The sequence below is a fragment of the Chionomys nivalis genome, chromosome 23 (assembly GCF_950005125.1).
Source record: "Chionomys nivalis chromosome 23, mChiNiv1.1, whole genome shotgun sequence".
NCBI lineage: Eukaryota > Metazoa > Chordata > Mammalia > Rodentia > Cricetidae > Chionomys > Chionomys nivalis.
This window is the reverse complement of record NC_080108.1, coordinates 30,261,355-30,273,336: the sequence shown is the minus strand read 5'-3', so window position 1 is coordinate 30,273,336 and position 11,982 is coordinate 30,261,355. Positions and strand designations below refer to the sequence as shown.

Here is an 11,982-nt window from a genome sequence, read left to right as displayed (position 1 = left end):
TTGTTTATTTTTTGAGGAAGAGTTTCTCTGTAGTTTTGGAGCCTGTCCTGGAACTAGCTTTTGTAGACCAGGTTGGCCTCAAACTCAAAGAGATCCACTTACCTCTGCCTCCCAAGTGCTGGGATTAAAAGTTTGCACCACCACCACCCGGCAAAGATTTTTTTGTTTGTTTTTGTTTTTGTTTTTTGAGACAGGGTTTCTTTGTAGCTTTAGAGCCTGTCCTGGAACTAGCTCTTGTAGACCAGGCTAATCTCAAGCTCACAGAGATCCGCCTGCCTCTGCCTCCCGAGTGCTGGGATTAAAGGTGTGCACCACTACTGCCCTTGTTGCTCCATTTATTAACATAACAGCAGAAATGGCGATATTTGGTTCTTCCCTAGGTCTGTGACCTATCTAGTCTAAGATTCTTGGTCACCTGAGCTGTGTCAGGCATAGGTTCCATCTTATGAAGTGGGCCAATCAGATAGTGGTTGGTTATTCCCACAAGCCTTGTTCTGCTATTGCATCAGCACATCTTAGGGTCAGGTAACTGCTGGAGGATGAAGGGTTGGTAGCCTGGTTGGTTTTAACCTTGTCTCCTTTAGCAGTGTGAAAAGTATGTCCCAGTACTGTGAGCACTAATGAGCTGGGGTGGGGGGGAGTCCTTGTTAGGCACCTGTTCACCTTCTCCATGTTCAATGAGATATGTAGGTATTGTCTCCGCAACAAGGCTTTACCATCAACATGCGGACAGCAACTAATAACCTTAGCAATAGCCTGAGTGGTTTGGGGGTTCCCATGGGGCCTATTTGGCCAACAACTCAATTAGATGCAACCTATTCCTGGAACTTGGGATATTATTTGGTGATGAGGGATGTCTAGTGGTTGCTTTGTCCCCCCTATTATTTGGTGATTCCATTTAGATTTCTTTTATTTATATATATGGAAGCTTCTATGGTATTAATTTCCAAGCAACTGCTTAAATGGTCCCCAGTTTTAGATATCCTCCCCCAGTATTTCCTCCCTTACCCATCCCTTCCCTACCATTCCATGTCTGATCCTTTCTTCCCAGGTCTTCCTTGACCCTGCTATAGGTAATAAATAACTATTCTATTTCCTCTTCCAAGGGAGATCTCTCCCTCTTCCCTAGTCCCTTCCTCTGTAGCTATCCTCTATAGCTAGACTGCCTGTAGTCTACTCATTGAGCTCCCAAAAACTAACATCCACATATAAGGAATACATTCCACATTTGGCTTGTAGGGTCTGAGTTTCCTCATTCAGGATGGTTATTATCTAGTCTCATCCATTTACCTATGATTTCACAATTCCATGTTTTAATGACCGAGTAATTTCCCATGTGTAAATGTACCATGGTTTCTTTATCCGTTTATCCAATTCTGTATTTTTATAGTTTTCCTCTCTGTGTGAGAGTGTGTGTCTCTGTGTCTTCTTGAGTTTATCATGCTTTGGTTCTTTTCGTCTGCTTATTTGTTTTGTCCTATTCTTGCTAGTTTTTTTGTTTGTTTGTTTGTTTTTTTGATGCCCGTTTGAATTCTAATGAGAGAGAATAAAGAGTGTGGATTTGAGCCAGTAGGGGATGGCGTGGGGAGGTTCTGGGATGAGTTGGGAGAGGGTAAACTGTGATCATAATGTATTGTATGAAAAGAAGCTATTTTAAATAAAAGTTAAAATTACACACACACACAAGCAAGGTTACCTTCCTTAAGGTAACTTTTTTCTGACATAAAGTGATGGTCCTAGGACACACTACATTATACATTTCTGGTGTTATTTATTATTATTATTACCAGCTAACAAATGCCTTTCTTTTCACCTGGAGATTCTGTTTGAGTCAAATAACCAGAGAAATGAGCGCTTATTTGCCTTAGAGGACAGAGGCAGGAATGTCCTTCATATTAGTAAATAAATGGTTGAGTACTCTCGCCGTCAGCTAGTACTATGCATAGAGATAAAATGACTGAGTGTTGACTGCACACAGCATGGGCACAGTTCACAAGGTACTAAGTAGGGGGTTGTTTAGAACATGTTTCCTGGTTGTTTTATGTCATGTGCAAAAGCAGGCACACCAGTCCCTTGTAAAGGATTGAATGTTGGTTAGTCTTTGAAGCCTGTTATGCCCAAATCCGCAAAGTCCCCCAAAAGCCAACAAGGAAACCAAGTCACATATGCAAAAGCAAAGAGCCTTATTTTATGCAAGTTTGCAAACTCGGTATCTCCACATCTCCAATGTGTTGGAATAAACGGAGAGCCCTGAGCTCAGTTAGAGTAGGGTTTTTATAGTAGTAAAGGTGGAGGTGAAGGGTTTCTGAGATTCAGAGTGGTGCTCAAGTAATCTCAGTTTGTGGTTCTTCCTGCAACCAGGTATTGCTTCAGGGTAAACTACTGAGACTCAGGCCTCCATTAAACTTATGGATGTCTGAGTCCAACTCTGGCAGGTAATAATGGTTGGAAGTAAAGAACTTTCTTTGGGTGATCTGTTCATATTTAGCATATCATGGCTGACTCCCACAGAGCCAGGTCACTGGGATGTAGTATCATGTAGATGGTGGGCAGGTGGGACTTGTGTACCTATTGTACAAGTATGTGTTAAAAGGCTATAAAGATTGGTGTATTTTCTCATACGAATCTCACTAGTAATTTTTGATCGAGTGGGACATTTGTTCATAAAGTATAAAACATGACAATGCAATTTAAAAGTCTAGTTGTCGAGCCAGGGAGGTTTGGTTTAAAACGAAAGCCTCAGAAAGCCACAACACAATGACAATCTGATGATGGTCTAGGTACCTGGAATGTCAGGCTGGCTTTGCTCCCTGGCACTGGAAGCTGCAGAGGGAATCCTGAGAGGTATTTCTCCAAGAAGCCACAAGAGGATCTCCAAGCTCAGGCAGCCAGCTTCCGCCTCTAAGGCTTTCCCACCTCCTGCGGAGAGGAGCTGTAGCTAGGCCCAGGCAAGAGCTGCACCAACCCAGCCAGGTCTTCCCCGATAGATACAGCACTGATGCCTGGATGCGTGCACTGTCTGTTCGTGAGTTTTGAGTTTCGCAGATCGACTCTCAAGCCTCTTGTCTTAGGATCAAGCGCCACTTCCACCCCCCACCCCCCGAGTTTAATATTTTGTTATTTATTTTTCTTTCTTTCCCTGCTTAGGAAGGGAAAGTGAATTCTGCTCACCCAAATGGAGCTGGTTAGTTTCTCAGGGGCTGAAGAAGGAAAGGCGGACCAGTAAGGAGGGTGGGTATGCACTGCGCATGCTCTGCAAAGCACCCCAGCCTGGTCAGCTTAGGCAAGGGAGAGAAAAAAAAAATCAAAGGCTAACAGGTGGTGCTTTGAAGACTCTTGACCTTGCATTCTGCTTTCATACTTATGCTCAGAGAGATTGCTTTGAATATGTCATTCCTCCTGACTCATTTAGCATAAAGTATTTTTCCTAGGCGGCACCATGAGGCTTTCTAAAGTAAAATATTCAACTCTGTTGAGCTTGCCCATTGTGTCCCGTAAGTGGAGCAAAACACTCCAAACTTCAGAAGAGGTCGGGTCGCACTCATTCATAATAATAGCACATCATCCTGTGCAGGCGAGAAAAGAATAACTCTGCCAGCATGGGGCCGTACAAAGGTCTCACGCCTTCTATTCTGACAGGCGTAATGTAAATACAGACACATGTAATCCTAGGACACATCTCCTTATGCTGACGTCTTATAAAAGTATCCCAGTGCCTGTCTGTCTGTATTGTGACATAGATTATAATCATGTTCTGAAAATCAAAAGAAATATGGTGAGAATACAGCTATGCAGGAAGAAGTAGTGAGTGTCTGCCCAGCTTCCTGCTCACGGGCACAGTGGACGCAGTGACTAAGGACAACTAGTTAATCTCCTGGAACTTTTCTCCACCCGTGCAATGGAACCATGCTGAGAATTTGAATGACTCAATCCCAGGGACTCTAAGCTCCCGTGGAACCATGCCTGGCATTGTTTTCACCTGGGTTCCTGTAACTATGTCAGAAATGGAAGCACGAAAGGACTGTTAGATTTCCTTTTAATTTTCTTGCAGAATATTTAAAAAAAAAATTCACGGAGATGACTTGCAGGTGGCCCTCCTGCATGTGTGGATTCTGTATCCTTGGGTTCAAATAAACTTGAATGGAAAATATTGTCTTAAAAAGGTATATCTGGGCCGGGCGGTGGTGGCGCACGCCTTTAATCCCAGCACTCGGGAGGCAGAGGCAGGCGGATCTCTGTGAGTTCGAGACCAGCCTGGTCTACAAGAGCTAGTTCCAGGACAGGCTCCAAAACCACAGAGAAACCCTGTCTCGAAAAACCACAAAAAACAAACAAACAAACAAACAAACAAAAAAAAGGTATATCTGTACCAAAGAGGCATTTAGCTTATTCCTTAAATAATTATAACAGCGATTTACATAGCATTTCTATACAGTAGGCATCGCAAATAGTCTAGAGTTGACTTAAACCATATGGGAGGTCTCTGAAAATTTTAATGCATTTTCTATGACACATTTAGCATTCCCAGGGACCCAGGGAACCAGTTTCCAGAGAGGAAACTGAGACATGACTACACTGGTAAAGAGACTCAAGATAATAGTGCACCATTTTTTGAGTGGTTTTTGAAGCATTCCATTGTACGGTGCAGAAATTGGAGATGAAGGAAGAGTTTTGCAGAAGGTTGAAGAAGTGAGCCAGGAGCTGGCTGGTAGGAATCTCCAGAGAACACAGACCTTTGTACTTACATAAGTGTGGGCAAAGAAGGATGCTAGAAACAGGTCTGGTTGGGCTGAGCAGGGTGAGCTCAAGTCCCCACCCAGGTAGGTAGTAGTCAATGGCCTCATGTTAATCAAGGCAGCATTGTGCTTACTTAGTTAAAAACAAGACTGTTACCAACCACAGTCTCCAGCATCCTGCTGGCTTGCACTCCCCATCTGTGAATTCAGAGACCAGGGAGGGAATTCCCAAGAGCTGCAACCTGCTTTTCTCTCTGTTTTATGAAAAGATTTATTTGTCAGAGTGGCCAAAATCCCTTTTCTCTGCAAATACGCTCCATGTCCACACCCTCCTCCTGGACCATAACAACGAACCTAAGTCCCCCCCCCCCCCAACACACACACAGTTCAGCTGATGGAGCTGGAGTTTATTGGCCATGCTTACAGAGGACAGGTAAGAGGTTACTGACTGGATGTCACGTGAACACGAAACAATCAAACTGCAAAATCTTCACTTAACATGGTTAATTGCTTCCTTACCTCCTTGCCCCACTGTCCCCAAGTCTGTATGTTCGAGCACCCCCAATCCCATTCAGGTTATTGACAGTGAGGCCAAATGCATACAAATGGCTGGGAAGTATGGCTGGAAATCAGGTGAGGGTCCAATGGCATCTCAGACCCCTTCTTCTCTGAAGGAGAGCCAACAATCCACAGGCCCAGTCCTGATGGATTCCTGAAAGCAGGCATAGCGCCTCTCATAAACATCATGGTAGCCTGGCTGGAAGGATAGTACCTTAGAGCAGTCAGTATTAAAGAACCTGTCGTGGTTCCATGGATAATCGTAGTTGAAAATGTATTTTCTATCAATAATTTTTTTTCCATTAAGAAAGCAAAATTCTTATTTGTATTGAAGCTAATAATTACATGGCAAAAGATTAGCTTTCTGTGGGGTCATGCAAAGAAAAACAGGCAATTTTCAGTTTGGGACATGAAAATAGTTTCAGTTCCACTCCACGGAGAGTTCCTTGCTTTCTAACTTTGAACCCTTCTCTCTGGCCTTAATCGTTTCTCTTCTGCTAATTACCGATATGTTCTAGCCTCTCTTTAGGAGAGAAAGGGACACGGTTGGGACTTCCTAGCAAGCCACAATTACAAGCACCAGGGGGAGTTGAGGGAAGGCAAGCACCACACTGGAGAATATCGCCTTTGGGCAAACCATTTCGCCTCCTTGCAATGGCGTCCCCAAGAGAAGACACACGACACGGGAGGCAACTAGTGTGGGTGCGCTGCAGAAAAACTACCAATGCCCAGGGCTCCATTGATGACACGGGCCAGTCCCCGGGCCCTTTCTGTGCCTCCCTGCGGGATCCCCAAGCTCTCCTCCCCAGCCCCGCCCCCTTTCCCGACCTCCAACTCCGAGTCCATTCAAACCCCGCTGCCTTCGCCCGGCGTTTCCAAGCGTGCTAATTGGGGAAACTCCTCCCCGCCGCGGCTGGCGGGCACCGCCAGAGCAGCCGCGACCTCCTGCCCCGCCTCCGAGCGCAGCGGCCTCAGCTCAGAGCCCCGAGCCAGCCCGGGTAGTGGGCGGGTGGCCCGCGGGTCTCGGGTTCCGGGAGGAGGGCGCCCCGCCACCTGCCGCCCGTCCCATCCCCCCCGCCCCGCGCGCCGAGAGCGCCCGGAAGCGGACACTTCCCGCGTGCGCCCCGCGGAGCCGGGACCGTCGGGGCCGCGGCGCTCGGAGCTGACATTTGTCCCTCCCGGCCCGCCGGTTCCGAGGTGCTGCAGCCCGTGGTAGCCTGGGCGCCTGAGCCGGAGGAAAGCCGGGACAGCCGCGCCCGGCAGAGGCTTCGGACCCGCGCCCGGAGCGCCATGGCTGCGAAGCTGCTGCTTCTCCTCTGCCTGTTCTCGGGTTTACACGCTCGGTAAGTGGCTGCCAGGCGTTCCCCCGAGGCCGGCGGGGGTGGAAGGGCGGCGGGGGGCGCTGTCTGCCGGCCGACAGTCCCTGGTGCGCACCGTCCACTGGATTGCAGGAGATGGATGGTTCAGGCACCTCACCTGTAGGTCTCCCCCAGGACCAGACCCCCTCTCCAGGGCCGCTGCAGCCCCTCCGCCACCCGATGTGTGTGGGGTCTGTCCAGGCGATTTTAGGATGTGGTGGTTTTAAGGGAATTTGGAATTCAAAATGATGAGGCAGTGGCCTTACCTTTCTCATCTCTTCCCCGTGCCAGCTATCCAAGGGCTTACTGACACACATGGGTTAACATTCTATATCCATTCCATCATTGAGAAGAAATCCCAAGACCCAGGAATTCTGTTTTCTCAATCACCCTGTGCTGAAGGGGGCTGGAGCAGGTGGTCAGGAAGAGTCCTGCATCTCTCCCAGCTCCTACACCACATGCAAGCACTTCAGACTCTAAAAGAATCATGTTGCGGTTCACACGGGCGCTTCTTCCTGAAACTGTGGGAAATTACCTCACCGGGTTTACCCCAAACCAGCACCAGTCAGCTCACAGAAACTCAGAAGCACTCCAGAGACAGACAAGGGCTCACGAAAAGGGCGGCGGCACCGGAAGGGTTAAAGCGTGTTTCCATAAACACAACCAGAGATGTTGACATGGTTTAATTCCCATCTCCCAGACTGATGCTCTGGCTCCTACTTGTAGACTACCCTGAGCTTGGGAAATCCCTGACTGCATTCCCTACCCTCACCCTAGGAGTCAGAGGGCTCCCGTCCCTTCCAGAGAGCGCACTTGTTTGGACTTTTCTCAATTTCCTGAATCAGAAAGCAAATTAGAAAGCATCCATCGCTGTGGTTCACAGGTCCTGTAGCCCTCATCGCTGTCCATCCTCCTTCACGTGTGTGAAATATCAAAGAACTATGAGGTCTCCTCAACAACTCCACAAAACTGAGAGGAGGAGGTCCTTACCCTAAGGAAGAAATCCCAGTCCCTATCCCCCAGGACTTACTGAGTTAACACGGGAGACTTGAACACTCACTCAGGAAGGGGAGGCTTCTCCACCAAAGTTTCTTCTTGTCCAAGGAGGCAGCTAAAACGTGCAGTGCACAAGTGTGTTTTGAAGGGACTTGTGTCTGGAGGGACTTTGGTTCAGAGCAGACGCCACCAGAAGCATCAATAAGGCTACAGCGGCGTCAGCAAGTCCCTTCCTCTAGCCAGCACCTCAGAAACCTGCCTTGCAGTCTGGGGTTGGATCATGTGTGTAGATTTATAGATAGTTGCAGTTCTGCAAGAAAAGATGCCAGGTTCCCTCATCGTTCTGTGTACGACCGGGGGAAGGTGGAGCAGTCTGGTTTCTGCAGACTCCCAAACATGAGACTCTCTTGGGAGTCCTCATCTTTCCTTCACACCAAGGTACATGTACTGATGTTACATGTTCTCTATCAGAGCCTTCAGTCGTGGCAATTATAATTGCTTATCAGCTTAAAAGAATCCATTTGGTGCTTATTTTATTGCTGTATGTCTCACTTTAAAGGGTGTTTACTTTTTAATGGGTTTAGTGTCTCTGAGAAGATTCTCTTCAGCATTCAAGATTCCCTGCTGGTACGGATGCTCCCTATGTAGACTCTGACAGGATCCCTTGTGTCTCTGCAATGGGAGAGCCTCCCCCACCCCTGGTACCCATAGCAGAGCTTATTACATGGGAAAACGTGGTACCTCATTTTAATGTTTGCAACATGTTTACTAATTTCCTAGGTTCAGGGATTCATTTTAAAGTTGAAAACTCCTTTGGAGGTTGCTCCTGTCATTCTGATGAAGAGAAGGTGTATGAACAGAAGGAAATGTCTGGGGATTGAGCATGCGCTTGCTTTACTTTTAAGGAAAAGCTAATTGCAGCAATGCTGTTTAGGAGGCAGCAATCCAAGCAACAGCGTGTTCAGAAGGTTATATATAACCCATGTAGAATTCTGGAGAGAAAGGAAATCCCATTCCATCCACCTGCTAGTGGGTCCTCTGAGGTGAGACTGGTTTCCTTCAGGGCACAGTAGAGGGGGAGGGTTCATCTCCAGGACTGGGCGAAGCTCAGTGCTGGCAACTGAGGAGCAAGGACCTCCGAAGCACTTTGTACCAGCTCCATAGCTGGGGTTCCACGGAGGAGAGGGAGAGAACGCGTCTGCTTTTCCGGCCCTTAACCCCAGCACTCCCTCCTGTCCAGCCTTTCAGGAAGAAGCTTATGCAATTTCAGGTACCGCCTCTGACCACTAGAGGGAGAATGAGACTCTTTATAATACCAGCCCTTGAAGTAGCAGGCTTTTCTGGGACTGTTCAGGATCTAGGAGTACAGTTAACAGGGAGGGCTGAGTGTACTGACTATGCACACGTGACTGATGGGCCAGTGAGGACCGTGGGTGGAGCTGTAGACCCAGTGCCTCTGCAGTGGTGAAGATGGCAGGGCAAGAGGTGGCCAGAGGAAGACAAGAAAGGGAGGGCAGGAGAAAGACAGGCATGTAGCAGGGCACCCTGGAAGCCTCATGTCGCTTGGAGGAACTATCTACCCAATTTCACAGCCCCCAAGTATCTTTGTCCTGGGATAATTTGTTATGTCCTAAAGGCAGTGTGTGGCTATCCGCTGTCCAGTTGACTCGTGCTTTTTCTTATTTTGTTTTGCTTTCATTAAGATCATGATATTTTAACATTGCTGATACAGCTTCCGTCCACATAAAATACCTGGACATTTAAAACTCCACCACATTCTTTGTACAAATGCAGTTTCACAGCTAGTGAAGTGCATCCCCCTTATTGGGTGGAGACACCAAATATCCTAAGTTCCTCTTGGTGGTGAATGCTCAGCTTCGGTAAAAAGCCACAACAATTTCGGCGTCTGTGGACGGCTTATCTCAATCTCCTAGTTAGTGAGTTATTCATGAAACAGAATTCACTTCGAGATCGGTTTAGGAGAAGCTTAATTGCAAATGCTATTCCGCGAGACTCATTATCAGCAACTCACACTCACATGGCTCGCTGTCCTTTCTCGTCCACACTTTCCTCATTTGCGGCTCTGAGCAGCTGTTGATTGGAGACACAATCCCGAACACGTCCAGCCGTCTTCTTGTCCTCATTCCCTAGCCAATACCTTGTCATAGCTGTTGACATAGCAGCTGTGTTGAACTGGTCACCTGGGAACCATCAGAAGCATCTGTGGGCATTATGTGTAAATAAAGTGCCATTACATGTGTGGACTTCACCATCTTCAGATCTCTGTGGGTTCCGGGAGTCCCGAGGGACCCATCTTCAGTAAAGACAGGACATCAGGGGCATGGGTTTGTGGTTTAGATTGCTTGACCTGCCAGCTGTATCTTCTTAACACACGCAAGGCTGATGCAAAGACAAGCTGACTTGTACGGAAACATTGCTATATGCCTCTGAAGATCTCAGTGAAGACCAAGGGCTGAACTTTTAAGTGTTTATACTCTTCACCGTCTCCCTGTTAGCTTCAGGAAACCAAGGACATGTACCTTGGTGTGGGTCTCACAATGGACGCCTGTCTGGGATTCATGACAGAACAGAACTGGTCTTTTACCCAGTGGGAACAAATCGCTCTGCTTGCGCCCCCTTCCACCCTCTTGTAGAAGAATGACATCAAAGCACACATACAATGACAAAGGAGGACAGGGGTTTTGTTTCTTAAGCTCTTCTAACTTTCGGGGGCATCCCACATAAGAGAAGTATGGCATCAAGGTTGAAACATACTCTTTTCTCCCAAGCCCCAGGTGCTGTGACTGGGTAGGCCTCACTCACTGAGAAAATCTGCTGTTGTCTTGAGGTCTCTCATGAGGAGGAAGAGGTGTCTCCTCCTGTAAGTATGGGTCACTCTACAGAAAGGGCTGTGGTGCTTAGCAGAGCTGGGCGGAAGGTCAGAGACGTCCAGGGCTCATTGGGATCCACTTAAAAGCTTAGAGTGTTGAAGACATACTAGAAAATACTTAATTCTGAAAGCCTGCTGAGAAAGAGATGAACCAGTTTGGGTGATCAAGGTGTAAACTGCCAGAGGGCATTCTGCGCTCATCAACGAACACATCTTCTGGCTGTCCCCCTTGCTGAGTGCCAGCAAATTAGGCCACCTCAGAATGCCCACAGGCTTGTCTCCCAAAGCCCAGGCCACAGGGAAGGCACAGAGTCAGCTGGTTTCAGTGAGTCTGCTCTGTAAAAGCTCCGCCCTCCCTCCTCAGTCTTGTTGGTGGAACTTAGAAACAGCACCACAGAGTACTCAGAAGTGTGTCTGACTTGGGCAGGTGAGTTAGGTGCCTATTTCCTGTCGGCCAGTTTGTCATCAACTTACCCATTGCCCTGTGTCTAGTGTAACTTGGGCAGGGCTGTTCTGCTAACAGCAGTTGTGTTCTTCCTGTGGGGTGTTTCCTAACATGTGTTTTGCTTCTTTAAGTTTTACAGGCAACATGTATGACTAGGCCAGCAGTATTGAGGACATTCTGCTCCTTTTAGTAGCACTGAGAACGGACAAGTCTGAGGAATTTTCTGGAAATGTTGCAACTTATGTGTCTTGTTACATTGTAACTGCAGGTCCAGGAGGGTGGAGGAGGATGAAAGTGAAGACTCTCCACCAAACCAGAAGTGGGTCTTGGCACCCCGATCACAGGACACTGACGTGACGCTGATTCTCAACAAATTGCTGAGAGAATATGACAAAAAGCTGCGGCCGGACATTGGAAGTAAGTGCCCGTTTGTTATTCCGATACAAAAGACACTCTGACCGTATGTGAATTTAGAATTTTCATAGTGAATAGTTAGAAATGCAGCGTTGCTAACCTAGTGCAATTGGGTCTACAATATTCGTCACAGTTTCAGTGAGTGATAGGAAACCCTAGAGACTGGCCCTGGTCTTCCAGGTGGGGGTCTGTATTTCCCGTCATAGCCTTGTGACTTTGTCATCAACTTACCCATTGCCCTGTGTCTAGTTTAACTTGGGCAGGGCTATTCTGCTAACAGCAGTCGTGTTCTTCCTGTGAGGTGTTTCCTAATGTGTGTTTTGCTTCCTTAAGTTTTACAGGCAACATGTATGCATAGGCCAGTAGTACCGAGGACGTTCCACTCCCTGTAGTAGTACTGAGAAATGGACCAGTTTCTCAGTGAGTCCACTGAGCTTGCTGCATGTTTCATTGTCACCAGTGCGTATCTTCATGGAAACGGATACCCTTGCTATTCCCTCTTATCCAGGGTGGTCTGTGAAAGCTTCATTTGGCTTTTTTACTGCTGGGGTTGAGAGCTCCTTGCTGGTTGCCTCCTGTCAGATC

The 11,982-nt window shown here is 47.6% G+C and overlaps 1 protein-coding gene across 1 annotated transcript in view; it reads left to right on the top strand.

Annotated features, from left to right (window-relative positions):
• The first annotated feature begins 6,273 nt into the window (after positions 1 to 6,273).
• The window catches only part of Gabrg3 (gamma-aminobutyric acid type A receptor subunit gamma3), a 487,421-nt gene continuing 481,712 nt past the window's right edge, over positions 6,274 to 11,982 (top strand). The window contains exons 1-2 of the mRNA XM_057756257.1: positions 6,274 to 6,637; positions 11,252 to 11,400. Coding sequence (XP_057612240.1) covers positions 6,585 to 6,637; positions 11,252 to 11,400 — 202 coding nt within the window. The 5' untranslated portion in view covers positions 6,274 to 6,584. The remainder of the gene's footprint in view (positions 6,638 to 11,251; positions 11,401 to 11,982) is intronic.